The sequence below is a fragment of the Cyprinodon variegatus genome, unplaced genomic scaffold (assembly GCF_000732505.1).
Source record: "Cyprinodon variegatus isolate N-32 unplaced genomic scaffold, C_variegatus-1.0 Scaffold280, whole genome shotgun sequence".
Classification (NCBI taxonomy): Eukaryota; Metazoa; Chordata; class Actinopteri; order Cyprinodontiformes; family Cyprinodontidae; genus Cyprinodon; species Cyprinodon variegatus.
Genome location: NW_015150733.1, coordinates 946655 through 963832, shown reverse-complemented (window position 1 = coordinate 963832; position 17178 = coordinate 946655). Strand labels below are relative to the sequence as shown.

General features: G+C 38.8%; 1 protein-coding gene across 1 annotated transcript in view; it reads right to left on the bottom strand.

Annotated features, from left to right (window-relative positions):
* Nucleotides 1–283: 283 nt before the first annotated feature.
* Nucleotides 284–17178, bottom strand: part of slitrk6 (SLIT and NTRK like family member 6) — a 17569-nt gene continuing 674 nt past the window's right edge. The window contains exon 2 of the mRNA XM_015383277.1: nucleotides 284–4371. Within this exon, the coding sequence (XP_015238763.1) occupies nucleotides 1867–4371 (2505 nt within the window). The 3' untranslated portion in view covers nucleotides 284–1866. The remainder of the gene's footprint in view (nucleotides 4372–17178) is intronic.

The window sequence follows — 17178 nt, the reverse complement described above, 5'->3', positions numbered from 1 at the left end:
CCACCTAAATATCCATAAGCACTGTGGAGGGCAGATTAAACATTTAGAAGAAAAGTCTTACTAATGCAGTCCGGGTTACCTGGTGAGTTAATTAGTGTAGAAGCGGAGCAATGCTGGGAAGCAGCAAGGCCACAACAATTTCCAAAGTCACATCATAAAGCAATTCTTTATTTTTCCTCTTTCAGATACAACTTCTGTTTATATTCTGTACAGCACTGAAGGCACACAAAACCCAAAGATAAAATAGAACAGAAGTATGTACAAAATATACAGAATAAATAAGTCAATCTAGTTAAGATAGAAAAGCTACAGGGTGTGCTTACATGAGCTGTTTCTGAAAACAGGAACATAAATCTGGTCCTTTAAGTCTCTTTTTTTCTCTTTTCTTTTTTTTCAAAATGTTCCTGGATGTTGTTTAATGGTTTCAAAAGAAAATAATGGCATCGGTCTCACACACATACAAAAAGCACGTGAAATGAGCACGTATCGGTGGCTCAATTCTGGCAGAAATTAAAACTAAACCATTTCAGCAGGACTCCTGTTGATTGTCATGCACCATCTTATGGCGTTTGAATAGTGCAATGCGTTTTTTACAAGTTGTGTTGGTACTGTACTCCACTCTGACTGATCTGTTCAGCTCTTATAAAAATAAAGTTCCTCTGACTGCAGCTCTGCAGCGTGTTGGATCAATCATCTGTCAGGAGGACAGCAGTGTAACCATGCTCCTATCCCTGTTTTTCAATGTACTTGGCTGGATGAATTGCTGACTCTACGGCACAACAAGCATTCTGGTTCCAGCCTTAAAGCTGCTCTCGGGGGGAAGGGGGTTGACAGGGGGTGTAATCAGGTCACGGCCAGAATCAGGATAGACTGATTAAGCGGAATTCGGGTCAAGCACTGATTGAAATTCACTCGATTCTTTCCAAACATCTGCTTTATCCTGCGAGAAGGCTGAGCTGGGGGTTGTGCTGGATCAATTCACTTGGCTACTGAAGGAGCATGAAAATTTAATCACATGTAAAAAGCTGATTGAGGGGATTTCACCGTAGGTTTTAACCCAGGCCTGCTCTGCAGACGGCGACGGCTTCGTCCTTGTTTGATTTAGATGAAAATATTGACTAGAGATGCACCAACCAGTTGGCCAGAGATTGTAACTGGAGGAGCTCTATACTTGATATAGAATGTACAAACACAGGTAAGGGGAAAGAAAAATTCTGATGAATTTTTAATTTACCAAATCCATCATAAGCACCGCCAACAGGAGTTACTTTGATGCACTTTAAAGATAAACCAAAAAAAAAAATTTATTTTATAATTTTTCTTTATATTGGATTCAAACTTGCTCCTCTGTTGTCCTCCGTTTTATGGCCCCTGTTTTAAAATAAATAAAACACAAATTAAAATGTCCAACAAATCGTAACTCATAAATACATCTACTAGCGCCATTTATTTGGATTCACCAAGAAGTTCACTAAAAGATTGAAAAAGGGATTTCATGCAAATTCCATCCTTTCCTGTTGGATTCACAACTATTACCTCTTGTTTTTCTTTCCTTTGAAAGTACAAATCGTAAATCAGCCCAAATTTGACACAAAGTACAAAAACAAAAGATACTGGTGTCAGCAAATAAAGGTTTGATTGATTCATTTCTAAAATATTTCACTATTAACCAGCTACCTCACAAGATGCGCATAGAAAAAGTTCAAACCAGTTACATTCTGTGCTACAATAAAAAAAAAAAAATGTCCCTGTGAGTGTAGATATATATTTCTATCATATTTCTATGTTTATACATTTCACACTGTGGAAAGTACAGGAGGGCAAACAGGCCAAGGCACTTGGTTCAGATAAGATACATATTTCATTTCAGTTAAATGCAGTCTGGTGCTCCAGAACCTCCAAGTAGTCTGGCTCAGTGTGCAGGTTTGCTTTGAGCTCAAAGTACTCATTCTTGGTTTGTTCCAGCATGACCTTGCGTGGTCTTGTATACATTATTGTCTCCATGAGCTTTAACTCCTCCTGGTGCCCTGGAACCGGCATGGCGGTGGTGGGCTGTAGTTGGGGCAGGTTTTTCCTGAAGTACTCTGTTATTCCAAGCTGTTGCTGCAGCTCCTTCTCCCTCTCCAAGATGTTCCTGTACAGGGAGCTGGGAGTCCCAAGAGCAACAAACTCTGCCTGGCATTCGTCAGCTATGGCCCTGTACTTTGGGTTTCCTGTTAGGGGGGAGGTGTTCTCTTTTTCCATGATGCTCCGGCAGACGTGGTGCTTTGAATCGTCCAGGCTGTAATCAAGATCAGAGTTGTGGCCTTTGTGCTGGGAGCAGTAGGTGGGGTTCCGGCAGATCTGTACAATTGGACTGTGGGATCTGTCCTCATACAGGGATGTGGGACCTGTTCTCTGGGTAACAGTGTGATGAGTGGTCTTCTGTCCGTACATACTATAATGTAGGTGGATAGGAGAGGCGCTGCTAGTGTTTTCCCTTGCCGGGTCCTCCGCTGCCTTTTTCTTGGCCCTTCGTCGCCTCCGGTGCACCACAAAGACCACCAAGCCGGCCGAGCAGAATATGATCATGAGGACGAAGACGAGGAGACTGAGGATTAGCACTGACAGAGGAATGGTGTCGGTCAGAGAAATTCTCCAATTCTCAGGTGGCTCAAACGTGGCAGTAGCCGTTTCCTCATCACCTGGAGGCCTTGTGTGGTATGTTCCCAAACTGGGACATAGCTTTTCATGATGAAGACTTCTCAGTTCCTCCTGCATTACTTTCTTTGGGGTATGACAAAGAACAGGGCCCACCACTGTGTCTTTTCTGAGCTTCTCCAGCCATTGCTTGAGGCTAAGCAAATCGCAGCTGCAGTCCCAGGGGTTGTCCTCTAAATAGATCTGCTCCAGTGCATCAAGCTGATCCAGCACGTTGCTTACTGGCAGGTGCATTAGCAGGTTCTTCCTCAGGTTTAATTTGGTCAGGGGCACATTACGGAAGATCTGAGCTGGAAGCGAACTCAGCAGGTTGTTGTTTAGTGACAGCAGCTTTAGGTTTGGCAAGGGATTGAACGTGCCTGGGGCAATCTCCTTTAGAAGGTTGTATTCCAGGTAGAGGTACTCCAGGTTATGGAGACCCACAAACATGGTGGAGAAAAGTTTTTCTATCCTGTTTCCATTCAGATGAAGCTTTTTCAAGCTGCTAAGGCTGAGAAATGTTTCATTATCTATATAGTCAATTCGGTTGTTTGCCAGGTTAAGTAATTCCAAACTATCATATGTGACAAAATCATATTTCAAGAGTTTCTGGATCATGTTCCCTGTCATGACCAGTTTAGTTGGGCTTTGCTGAAGTATTCCGATATCAGACACCTTCTGAATTCCTCGGTCCTGACAGTGCATCAAGAAGCCAGCCACTGGGTGAGTGTGGCATGAACAATGCTCCACACAAGGATTTTCAGGAATATGGGATGGTTGCAATTTAGGAATCTGAGTCACTTGGGATGATGGCGTAACAACTAAATCCAAAGACGGTGGTCCCTCAATGGGAAGGTCTTTATGGAACGGGCACAAAACATCCCGTTTGACTTTGGCCAGAATGGTTCCCTTCAGGTGTTGTGGTGAGCTACAAATAACATCGCTGATGACTGACTGGGCCCTCATATTTTCCATCCATGTTTTTAAATGGAGAATATCACAATCACAGATCCAGTTGTTGTCCTCCAGAAGTAGCTCCATGATCCTCCCAATATGCTCCAGAAAGCCTACATATGGCAGGGTTTGGAGCTTGTTGCCCCGTAGATCCAGGTGGGTGAGAGGCACAAAACGGAAGATGTTGCTGGGTAAAAACTCAATGGAATTGTCATTGAGGATGAGGACTTTGAGGCGAATAAGTTTGTTGAAGGCCCCCGGTTCGATGATCCGAATGAAATTTGTGTCGGCTTGAAGAAACTCTAAGTTTACCAGACCCTGAAAAGTGTCCTCTTTCAGGGTGACGAGAAAATTGCTATTTATGTGGAGCTTTTTCAGCGAACCAAGAGTGCTAAAGACCCCTGGCTCCAGCTCTTGTATGCTATTACCCCCGATGTGCAGAGAAAGGGCGCCCCTAAGCCCTTCCATTTCCTCGACTCGCAGCTCAACTAAGTCATTTTTGTAAAGGTTCAGATGGAAGGAGACGCCTGATGGGATTTGGATTTGTGAGATTTTGCTGATGTTTCTCTGCTCACAGTTAAGATGAAGGACACCATCCTTTGCCTCACAGGAACACAGAGAGTCACACGACTCACTGATGGAGGATGATGCCTTTGAGGGATGGATATCTTGGGTTTGAGCCGCAGAGAGAAAAAAGGCGATGAAAATGATACAGGGCTGCATTCTGAATCGGGACATCTGTGAAGACAGGAAGGGGATAGAAAAAAAGATTTTGAGTACATATGCTTAAAAGAATGTATACACTTGGTAATTAATACACAATTTATTTTTAGATGCAATACTCTCAGTTTTAGTGAGACATGGAAATCACATGATTTCCATGTGTAAAAAAAACAGTAATGTGAACATGCCTTTATGAGATAATTATATGCATGAAGGGAACGCAAGTTGTTTTACATTCAAGCCATTCTTGTCCTGCAACTGACTTAACATTAAAGAAAAGCCTATATATATATATATATATATATATAAATAAATATACAAGCATCCATTATTCTTAATTCCTTACATTGAGTAAAAACACATTTACACATTACTGATTGCACATTTGAATGTGCAATCAGTAATGTGTCCCCTAGTACATAAGATCTTGTGCAGTATTTGGTTCTCTTTAAAAGGATTGTCTTTAAAGAAACCAATCTATATACATTACCTTTCAAAAACATGGCTTTCTTTTGAACTGCTTACATTTTATATTTTAATCACAAACTTTAATGTGTTTATTAGGATTCTATGTGATGGTCAACCCAAAGCTAGTACGTCTCTTAAAATTCTACCTTACAGGTTGTCTTTTTTTTTTAAGAATTGTGACATATTTCAAATCAGTTTCTATAAATTAGATTCAATTGAAGCTTTGGAAATAAACCAAAGTCACACATTTTAAAAGAACCTGGTGTAATTCATTTTCATTGACCATTTACTTAGTCAAAAAAAATGCATTTATACCATTGAACCACAGATTAAACTTATGTTATATGCAATACAAACTTAATTTAAGTGGTTCTTCCAAAGTTTTCCAGTGAATCCCTCATTCTGATCAAGCATTTGGCAGCAGTAAAAAGAAACTCCCTCTTTAGTTTCCTCTTTTACCTTCTTGTTGACTTAAAACATTTAAAATACCTGAAAGTATTATTTCAAGCTCAGTTTTTCATATAAATCCTAAATTAACCTTGACAATCTCTGGAAAACCAAAATACAAAAATTTAAATGCTTTACAATCTAAAATCTAAGGTCATAAATGATGCTTCCTAAAGCAAGATGTTTTGTCTTGACACCTGGGTGGATGTTTTGCTATGTCTCATCTATTGTTTTCTAATACTAACTATTTAGAACACATAGTTTACAGTGCTCTTAGGTGGTGTGTAGGTTTGGAATGCTATTTTCCAACCTTTGCGAAAATGTCTTAAACTTTAACCTGATTGGTGCATTCCTTGGTGTGCATGGTGACATTTCGTCTTGTATTTGCTCATTGGGGGAACAAGACAACTGGTTGGACTGCATTTTATTCATGATGTTCGGAGAAAAAGAACAAAAAAAGACCTTCACACCCCACTTCTGAGAGTTTTACATTCAATGGCCAACATCCCAATTATGTCTTTATGTTGGTTTATCAAAATTAACTTAAAATACATTGAAATTTAAGGCTTGATTCCACAAGGTTTGAATTAAAGTCCTGTAAATATACCTGGTTATAAGCCTCCTAATGTCTATCTAAAAAGCCAGAGACTTTGTGCGGCATTGGGCTTCATCTTTAGAGTCCAGTGTGTGAATATGCATGCTTTATTTTACCAAAAGACAAACCCTTTGACCATGTGAGAAAAGAAACAGGGATAGTCTTTTTCCACTGACTCAGTGTGGGATACAGCTTCTTTTAAAAAAATGACTCTCGTTTGACTGAATTCTCTGCCCTTTATCATACTGACTCATCAAGCTTAAGACTTTCTTGGTGTGATTCATACAATGTAAAAGTCGCTTCCTTCTATGTCAAAGCAACATTTATGACAACCACTCCATATGACTGATTTAGATTTCTGGTTAACCCCCTAAAAAAGCATGCCATCAACACATCAGGGTGAATTTTTAGAGGCTGTCTGATGTCTTGATCTCACAAGCTGACAGTGCTGCCCACTCAAAATACCACCGGGCTTCTATTAAGAAGTTTTCATCTTTTTTCTCTGTTAGATTCAGACTGACTGACTAAGAAAAAAGCAAAATCTGACTTCTCAGGAGAGCAGAATCAGCACTTGATCAAAATCTATTACACTCCCAGGGGACCAGTGGGGTAGTGTTGACTTTTTCCTAAGATCAAGCAAGACCAGGCATTCCATGTTAAGGAACAGACTTTTCAGAGATAGGATGCTGAAATATGACAGCTCTTCTCAGTAATGAATGTGATTATCATGTAAAAAAGCTAGAATGGGCAAGCCCGGCTCAGCTGATGCAGCCTCGGTTTGTTGGCGAATGAATCCTCTGACTCATGACTCAGCTGCGATACTCAGCCCTTTATTTGAATTAAGTTCGGGAGAATACTTCCGCCCAGTTGAGTCGATGAGGCGTGGGCACACTCTGACTGGGAATTTGGCCTACAGCAGATACAGAGTATGTGTGAGTTTGCACGACTGGGAACGTGGCCTCAAAGTTAAGATGTAAATCCCTGTTGCAAAACACCACGCATATTCCTTTAAACTCTCACTACAAACAGAAGACCTCTCAGAGAACATTTCACCTCTTTCCAGCAATTTCTCTCTTCTTCAACATGGATTGCACACTTTTTTTGCTTTGATAAGCCTTTGTGTGGTCAGGTGAAAAATTGAATAAAACCAAATCTTTTCTATAAGGTATTCAGAGATAAACAGTAAGGTCACTGTCAGCAAATCACGCATATCTGATTAACTCACTTATCTCAACCAACCTGAAAATCATTGCAGTTTGTGAGTTGGAGATTATTTAAAACAGTTTATAAAGAAGAAGGATGATTAAATCCCAAATCCTTTCCAAAGTTCCAATTAGTTGTTATAAATGAGACTATTTGTCTGCACGAAGTGTGTCTCAAAACAAATGAACTAATAATATCTCCTTCCTCTCCAAAAAAAAAAAAAAGAAACCCAGACAAATCTACACCAGAATAGTTAGTTGTGTGTTCTTCCCTCCAGGGACATTCTGTGCACAGACTCACCATGACAAAATAAGACACGGACAGTGTGGAAATTTTCACTAAGTCATTACAACACTCGTAGAAAACAAAGAATTTGCACATACAGTATGACAAAAGACAGTGAAGAGAATAATTCCCTCTTTCCAGCCGCATGTGACGTTTTCTTTAGGATGTTTTTCCTACTTACTATCATTAACAAAGTTTTTTACATTCCAGAGTTTTCCAGAGTAACATTTACAGTTTTGTCTTTTGTAGCACGTTTTTTTAGCAAGTGTAAATTACTGTACTTTTATATTACTCACCTAAATTGGTGGATGCATACCTTTTGCTGAGAATACACCAATGATCATGTTAGGTTTATTTAATTACTGAATGTGAAAAATTTATAACTTATTGTATGTTCATAATGAAACTTAACCTTCTCTTCTTGATCTAAAAACTGCAAATACGAAGGTAACTTATTTTTGTTATTATACTAATCAAATACAAGCACTAAGAAACAAAGCTACCAAACCGATGGGAGGACAACTGTCAAATCAACAGAAAGGCAGACAGTTGAACAGATAACATACGGACCGTAGGCGAGAGAAACTAACATATGGACAGATGGCCAAATGCAAAACCAAAATGAAAATAAACTGCCAAACAAATATAACAAAATGATAGCTGATATGAAAGACACATACAAATGGACATCCGTACGGACAATCTAACCGCGATATCAATGGATAAAGGGTTAAAATGAACAGACCAACAAAAAGGACAGCTAGACATGATGAAAACAAATGAATGAACCAATGAAGAAAAATAATTTGAAGTAAAATCATGCTTTAGCATTTGAAAGGTATGTAAAAAGACTAATAAGCAAATATTTCTCTGCCTATTTTCTTCCTTTATGTTCGTTCCGACAAGATAAATTCTTTCAAGTTTGATATTTCTTTTAAAATCCTTTCAGTATTTCTGACTTAGCAACTGTGTGATTTTCTGTTGCCTCCAGATGCTAATATTTCTGAACCATCCATCCAACTTCTTCTGTTTATCCAGCAGGGTCAGCTGGTGCTCATCTCACGCAGTCTATGGGCGAAAGGCAGGGTACACCCTGGACATGTAGCCAGTGTATCGCAGGGCAACAGAGAGACATACAATCACGCAAACACTCTGTCACATAATGGCAATTCAGAGAAACCAATTAACCTAACAGTCATGTTGTTGGACTCTGGGAGGAAGACAGATTACCCACACATGCATTGGGAGAACATACAAACTCCATGCAGAAAGACTCTAGGCTGGGACTCAATCCCACGTCATCTTGCTGCAAGCAACAGTGCTTCAGACGGTACCACCAATGAAAATGTAATTAGTCCAACTCCTTATTTATGAATGACTATTTAATGTCAATCATTGGGACAGGGAATGTAAATGAGGGACAAAATATCTTCTTTCTTATTGGTTATAAACTTGAACTTGTTTAAGAATCTCTATGCCTTAAGCAATCATCACTGTGCCTTCCTGGCTTTAAGGACAATCCAAATGGGAAAAAAAAGGGTATTAACTTATGTTATCTGCATGACGGCAATGCTAACGGGAGGTATTGGAGGCAGTAACCTACCACTCTGTCTTCTGGATTTCAAACAGACTTCTTTAACTGATCCATTTTTCAGGCAATCAATGTTGCATGTGACTCCTCTGTGACGGCCGGAGGAGATGAAACATTTTTTCCGGTGCTGCTCTTGTATTGCTCTCCTATGTACAGATTCAAATGTGCTTCTCTCACTGCTCAGACAATTCAATTAGGTATCTAGTGAGGCCCTGTGAGATCTCTGCTCTTCTCACCGTCCAACATCAAAAGCAGAGTGAAGCAGAGGTGGGTCGGACCACAGAGAAAGAGTTGAGAAGAAAAGAAAAGGTGCTAATAGAATATTTATCAAACATAGAGCCCCCCAACTGCGTTAACACAGATAACAGGGTCTGCCCACTTGAAAACCCAGAAATAGACTGTTCACACTTCATTTCAGCCAGCTGTAAAGTTGACTGGATATGAAGTGCTCCGTCATATTATGACACCCATTCATATTGTCATTTTAAAGGCTTCCATCCCATGTGACAAGAAGGGACATCAGATCAAGCCTCCAACATGTGCATTTGTTTGTTTTTTTTTTCAAAATTATTACATGGAATGCTGGCTGAAGACTTGAACAATATCCAACAGGAAAGCAATGTGAGACTTGTTGTGTGAGACATTGACCAAGTAATATAACCAGAAAAAATTGGGGTGAAAATAAACCTTTTAGGCAAAGATACAGTGCTCAGATGGTCATGAATAAAAAAAATAATAATAATGATAAAATAAAAAACAACATGAAATCTTATTTAACTGGTATACAGTCTCCTACATGGTTTGCTTGTAGTGGTGAAATTAGGCAGCTGCACTAGCTGTGCATGCATTAAAATGTGAACAAAACTGTGTCAATATTCTGCTAAATTCGAAAATCCAACATTTTGCAGTTGTCATAAAAATAAACAAAAAAAAAAACTATTAAAAATGAGCATAAAAAATTTGGTCCGGCGATAACTTAGAGGTAATCACATGGGACATACCTATATTTTAGTCAGGGCTCCAGTGTGTGCTAAGGCTGGGCAATTAATTGCATTTGCAATCTAATCGCAATTTTTTTTTTAAAAATTGCAATTTTCAAACCACAGAGGCAAGAGAATAACACTAAATTTCTCCCTACGCCCCTTTAGGTGGAGGCAAAACGGTTGTATTTGGTGTGTCAACATGCAGAACGGAGCTGCTTTGTAGCACCTAGCACCCATGCATGCAAGTAGAAATACACGTTTTATTAACACAATGGTTAAAATTAGGTCCTTTAACAATGGACTTGGGGTAAGCAAGCTTTCAAAAACTGAAAGCTTGGGTTAAAACATCTAAAAGCTTAGGGTTAGTGCAAAGCAATATCCAAATAAAATCATAATCGCAGTTTTTGTAAAAAAAAATATTGCAAATTTGATTTTTGGCAAAACTGTTCTGCCGTTTTGGGCGTCATCATCTAAATGCTTGCAGTCTTCTTTGTCCTTTTACAGTCTAGCTGCAGATCAAGTGATTTGCGTAATTCAAGAAGTGTTTCCATTGCAGTTTTGTGAAATATAACCATTCTGATACAACTGAAAAAAACCACCCAATCGAAGCTTAAAAACATTTTTTTTTTCAATATTGCAGTTTTACTCATTTGTTACATTTTTAATGTTTTGATAATTGCAATTTTAACAATTTGATGGTTAATGGAAACTCATAATATTTCCAACAGTTAAAATGCTATGCCCAGAATTGAGAAGCTACACACTTCCCTAAATTGGGGTAAATACCTCCAGTTTAAACATAATCATCCGTGCAGTAATAATCTAATGAGTTGTTCTTGCCTACATACTAGGTTTAACCCAAATGGAGACTCTCTCTGGACAACAAAGGCAACATTGAATTTGATTCCATTAAAGATGTTATCGTTATATGCAATATTACAACAATATGACATATTTGGTAGGTTGTACTTTAACACAAGGGCAAGGTATTAATCATGTTAGCAATGGTTTCTGAGGAGGCAGCTAACCCAATAGGGCATCAGACAACTTTATTTTTTGTAAAACTGCTTTGGATGGAGGTGACCAATGAGTAGGGCTTAACACTTGTGATGCAGTGCACACAGATGAGCACACACCAACAAACTGCAGCCAAGGAAATTACACACACAGCATCATGGAGCAAAATTAACTTAATACAAAAGATAAGCATAGTTGTTGTATCCTTAAATGTTTTTTCTTCAGAAAAACATTTAATTGGTATGTAGGAGTCAAAATTACATAGTGGTATATGCTACAGTACAACAATAGTACATCTAAATTGATTCTGTTTTCAATTCGATTTGGCCTTTGCTGCTGGACAGGAAAGTTATTCCTGATATTGCACGCTTCACGCGCATGATGCTCAGTGCCTTGCAATCAGATATAATCATCTGAACATCCGACATACTTGGTATTAAAGTAACACACATAATGTTAATACTGTTTAGCATTACAGAACACGGACCTCTAGTTCAACTTTTCTGTGTAGAGCGCAATCTATCCGGTCGACAGTTTAGTGTAACAATTTCGGAGGAAATGAACACAGCTGTAGTCTTGTTCGGTGTTGTCACTGACAGCAACACACACTGGAGCCGTGAACAGCCCATAAAGCCCGAGCCTGATCCATTTTTCTGTAAGGGAAGGCAAGCATAAAAGGCTTGTTATCTACAGCGGCGTCAACAGATGAGGTGGCATGTCCAACTCTTATGAAAGTCATACCATTTTTTTTTTTTTTTTGCAACAGCTGTCACTTTACTGCTGGAGGAAAAAAAAATGAGAGTCTGCGCCAAGTAAGAAATGTCTGACAATACTGATCTACCTGCAGCCCTGCTGATTAACACATCCTGACAGCTCTGATCTGAAAATACTGTTCAACCCAGAAGCAGTCAAAACTTCTGCTAACTTCTTCCATCTGCAGTATGTCAGGATTAACGAGTACAATCATAGCTTCACCCCACGTTTGCAGTAACTCTACGCTAGTGGACCTTAATTTCTGATAGAAACATATGCTGATGGAACTAAGAATAGAAGCACAAGGTCTGCATAAGAAAAAGGGAAAGGGAGGGCGGCTCGCCTCCCCATGGCAAGTGTGATTTAGTAGGCTTGCATTTCAAATGGTCTGTTTAACTAATGCGCAGTAATTAGTTCTCCAGAAATGAACAGGCAGATTACAACCGACTTATAGCGGCGTCAAGGTGTGTTTTGCAGGGAGACCCATCTGTGGCCAGCAGATGCATTTTTCTGTGTCGCCTATAACACTGTCACTTTAAAAAAGCAACACTTTCTGCTCCGCAGTGAGTCACTGATGGGGACTGGCATACTGGAGATGGATATGTTCAGAGCAGGCAATAAAAAGGTAACTTTATGAGAAAAGCAGGAAAATTACATGCAGCAGAGAAAATCTAGTCTTAGATAGTTTATAAGTGTATAGCATGATATGGAGTCAGTAAAGTGATAACAGAAGAAAGGTCATTCTTCTTTTAACTCCACATATGCTCCATGCCAAGATAAATCAACTTTTTAACAAGCCTCAATTTATATTATATGTATATATATATTATTTAACACTATGCAGTACAGTATATTTATTTTCTTAACTCTGTCAATTATTCTTTTTATACACTTTTTAAAGTCCACATTTGTGTGACAGATTTTGCTATAATCTTTTACTGTGTAATGCCACAATTTCCCAATTGTGGGACAATTAAGAGGTTTTCTATTCTATTCTATTTTATTCTCCAATGCCACAAATTACCACCAGAAGTGGTAAATAGAGGGATTTCCTGGAATAAAACCTTGAAAGAGGTCACAAGGAACCCAAGACAGGAGCAGAGCTTCAACTTTCAACATGAAATCAAAAAACATGCAGCCCTAACTACAACACCTAAAAAAATCTGTAGCTGTAGCTGCAGTAGAAAGCAATTACTGCTAATTCAAATGCATGACTCACTTTTGGGATGTCATTTAGAAAGACTTTGAAAAACTTTAATTTCACTCAAAATCACATTTATATAGGGATTGCAGTGATAAGACTTCAACAAATACCAATTTTTGGCATATGTTTGATGGAAGCAGTAGTTGTGGAAAAAGTAATAATTTATACTCGGACAATTTATGCATCAAATGATTTATAGAGATTTTTCTTTTCTTTATTTGACCTGCCAGTGACTGATTATCAGACCAAATCAGGGGAAAACTGTTGATTACAAAATTATTCCAATCTCTGCCTGATTGGTTAGTACACGTCTACAATTATGTGCCACATTGTTAGTCTATGAAAACATTTTTGCATTTCTTTTTTTGTTTTTTAAGTGTAAAATGAGGAAAAATTTTAAGTGTAATGACCACCCCTGAAAGGCAATGCTTAGCTACCAGACAAAAGAATTAAGCCACTTAAAATATGTGGTGCTGACAAATCTGCTTATTAGGATGGAACAAGAGAATAGATGTTTCAATGTTTGTGCAAAATTACACATTATTTCTACTTTGAAGAACACTTTTCTTCTACAATCATTATGAAAAAAAGTTAGAAACAACAAAGAAGTAACCGAAGTGTAAAAAAATAAAACAGAAAACTCAATCTGCTGTTGGTATAAGCTCATGTTGTTTATAAATTGCTGAATAAGTACCTAAGAACTACAAGAGGGATAAACTGAAACACTCTCAACTGTAATTTTAAGAGCACCAAATTAAAACCATATTTACAGTAGAATTTGAATGTTTTATGGCAGTTTGGTTTTAAAATGTGTAGATTCAATTTAGGTAGGTGCTAATTGTGCCCACATAAAAGCTCACAGTTCCTGAGCAGCATCCTGCCAAGTTCACTTCTATAAAGTAGACCTACCCATGACTGGAATGATAAGAAACTAATTATAATAAAAAAAAAAAAAAAACACACTTAAAAAGACATTGTGGATGCTCTAAGCAACTGCATCTGTTCCTAGATAACTGTTTGTCATGTTGGCACATTGTAGAAACATGTTAAGCCTTTGCATGCTTGTGAGGCATATCATCAAAACAACAGGGCCCCAGCTTTAAGCCCTAAGCGTAAAACCTTTCAGCCATCCAAGCAAAAACATTGTCATTAACCGTATATCCTGTGTTAGAGGAAAAGATAAAAAGAGGTCAAAGCTAAGCACAAAGAAAATCACTGTCTGGATCGAAATCTGATGGATAATGACCATTTGAATCATTCATAACTCCTATTTCCTATTCTTCCTTTACTTTTTTCTCTAACTGTACATTCAGCAGATGCTAGTATTATTCATTCGTTTGTCACATAAAGATCACTGCAGGTTAACTTTGTGATGCAGAGCCATAGAACAGAGAAAAGTCAACTCGTGTGACGCTCAGAGCAGATTTCCAGTCTGAGGAAATCCAGTCTGCAGCCGGCGGAAAGAGAGAGGCTGGTGGAAACGGTGTAGAGACAGAGGCAGAAGGGCGGAAAATGCTTTCATGGAAAACAGGAGAACACCATTCTGAATTCAAAACGATGTCTCACCGTTAAGTTTGCATCTGATTTGGAAAGCTTTATAAATTTGAACTAAATTGGCTCCTCTCTGTCTGTACAGCCCTTTTTTTAACTTTGCAACTGAGGCAGACTTAATTGAGTGCCTGATAATTTAACAACTACACAGGCTAAGATGACCTGTATCGCCTGCCTGAACAAGACCTTTGAAGACCAATTAACTTGGAATGCCACCAAGGGCAATTATAGCTGCTAGACGACATTCAGAGGTGCTGTTAAAAAGGAAAGAAACTTCAAATGTTGTTTTTTTTTTTATATATATAAACCCCCCCCCCCAAAAAAAAAAAAAACACACAAAAATACCCATAAATCCTTATTTGTTATTGCAACAGATTAGGGTTGGATATTGGCATTGTGAAGATTAGTTATGTTTGCAGACAATCCAGAAGGACATGTGACTTTGGTGCCACAGATGGGAGTGTTTCACTTCAAACAAAGGCAGTCGGGTGTTTACTGCTCCAAATAACCTGCTCGCTAAGCAATTCATCAGAATCAACAATCCATTATAGTCCCGCAAAGCGTTTTTGTCATTTAAATCCTCTCAATCATAGCCATTCTTCTTAAACTAAGGAACAGCAGTGCCCCAAGTGGAACGGACATAATGAGCAGGCCTGTGAGGACTCCATTGACTCACCAGTCTCCAGTAAAAGATGGCTGGCCTGCAGCTTCTATATTCTTCTTGAAAGAGAGTTTTATGGCAAAAGCACTTTCAGGGAAAGTGGCTATTTCCTTGCAGGTGTCTGAAAAAACACTCCTGGACAACAACAATAAAACAGCATAGTGACTAGGCGTCTTGTTCGACAACATTTCGCGGGGCAGAGAAGTACAACCTGGTGATTTACTTCAATACACTGATGTATTGGGTGCAAAGATACAACAGCAACCTGCCTGAGCAGGAGTTCCTTTATCGATATATACTTGCAGCATAGAATGGTGTGCATCCTTCTATAATGCCAAGCAGCTTTTGCAACAAGGAGAGTGAGATAGTGAGGGTTGTTGCATGATGTAAAGGGGCTTGGTTCAGTTTTGTGAGACATGGGATAGTTGCATTCAGCAATTACTGGGGGACTTGTCCCCCACCTCTGAACTGAAGGTGACGTGGCTTGCCCTATAAAGCCAACATGGTCAGTATATACACCCACGGAGCTGAGATCCGTCCAGTGCCTGCGGCCCCTCCGCTGCAGTCCAGGAGAGATAATTATGACATCCGCCCCCTTAAGTAGCAAGAGACGGTTCAACTCACTCAGCCCTGAGAGCAGCCCCATTTTTTTCCCCCAGTTTTTAAGCTGCATTTTGTGATTGATTCAAAATTTTCTGGTCTGCTTCTCTGCCTGAACAGACCCTGATAGCAGTGGAAAGATGAGCCGCTGGTCTGATGGCTTAAATCTGCACAACTCAGGCCAATACTCTTTGGCTGTTTTACTCATTTAAACACCTGGTTAAACAAAAAGATGTTCACTGCCATGGTACTCATCACCACTAAACTGCCTCATATTTCAAACTCAAAATTGTGTTTTCAAGCCCAAATTTCTGGAAGCTACATTATTGTTTTATATTAAAATCAGGGTCCCTATCAGACTTCCTACACCCATTTTGTGAACATTTCGGGATTGTAGTTTTTAGACCTCTAAGTTGATTTTTGGAGAGTTATTTTTTTACTTGTGAACTAACAAGTTTAGTATTAATCTACGACAGTTTCATCTATGAATTGTTTGGTTGGTGAAAATATGGACAGAATAATGAAAAGATTTTAATAGAAAAAAAAAAGGTTTACATTCAGATTAAACAGATCTACAGAGGATGGATGGATGGATGGATGGATGGATGGATGGATGGATGGATGGATGGATGGATGGATGGATGGATGGATGGAGTGACAAATGAGGGGTAGATCAGATGTAGATACAACAATACACTGGGCATCATTGGACAGGATAAACTGACTATAAACTTACTAATTTTAGGCAATAATGAAAATAGACCAATGCTTATTAGAAAAACCTGAATTAAAACTTATTAGATCGAATCGAAAAATCAAAGAAAGTTGCATCATTTATCAAATTTTCTCACATTTTTCTAACATCAACCAGGGCCCAACCATATATCCCCTTTAGGTGACATTTACCTGAGCCGTTTGGCCAATAACCTTGATTCATCCAAGCAAGAAATTGGAGCCCAGATTCAATTAAGCAATTCAAAACTTAATTAGCACAGCACCTTTCTCATTAACTCCCATTTAAGATGAACTATAGCCTCATGAAGTAGAAAATGGTGCTGCAAGATCAAGCGCAACTTATCTCATTTGCAGTGATTTATAGCCAATAAGAAAACTGTAAAACAGCGAGCAATAAACATACCTGTGTGACCAATGAGTAAATCAAACTATTCAGGTACCTCTTTAGTTGCAGAAAGAAAATACATTAATTATTTGGCGGGATTGTGCTGGAATATAAATATCCATATAGTGCACATGTTGGTGCAAACTTTTGCAGTGGTTTTAGGGAGGTTTGGCAGCGGGACCACATCATTTCAGGCTGCCATAAGGCAGCGCAGCACAGTGGGAATTAGGTCTGTGTGTGGCGCACAGCCAGGTGTGCAGGAGGTAGGTATTGTAAAGCCCAACACCTCATGTCTTTTTTGTCCTCTAATATTCTCCTACACTGTTATGGATCCATTACACACA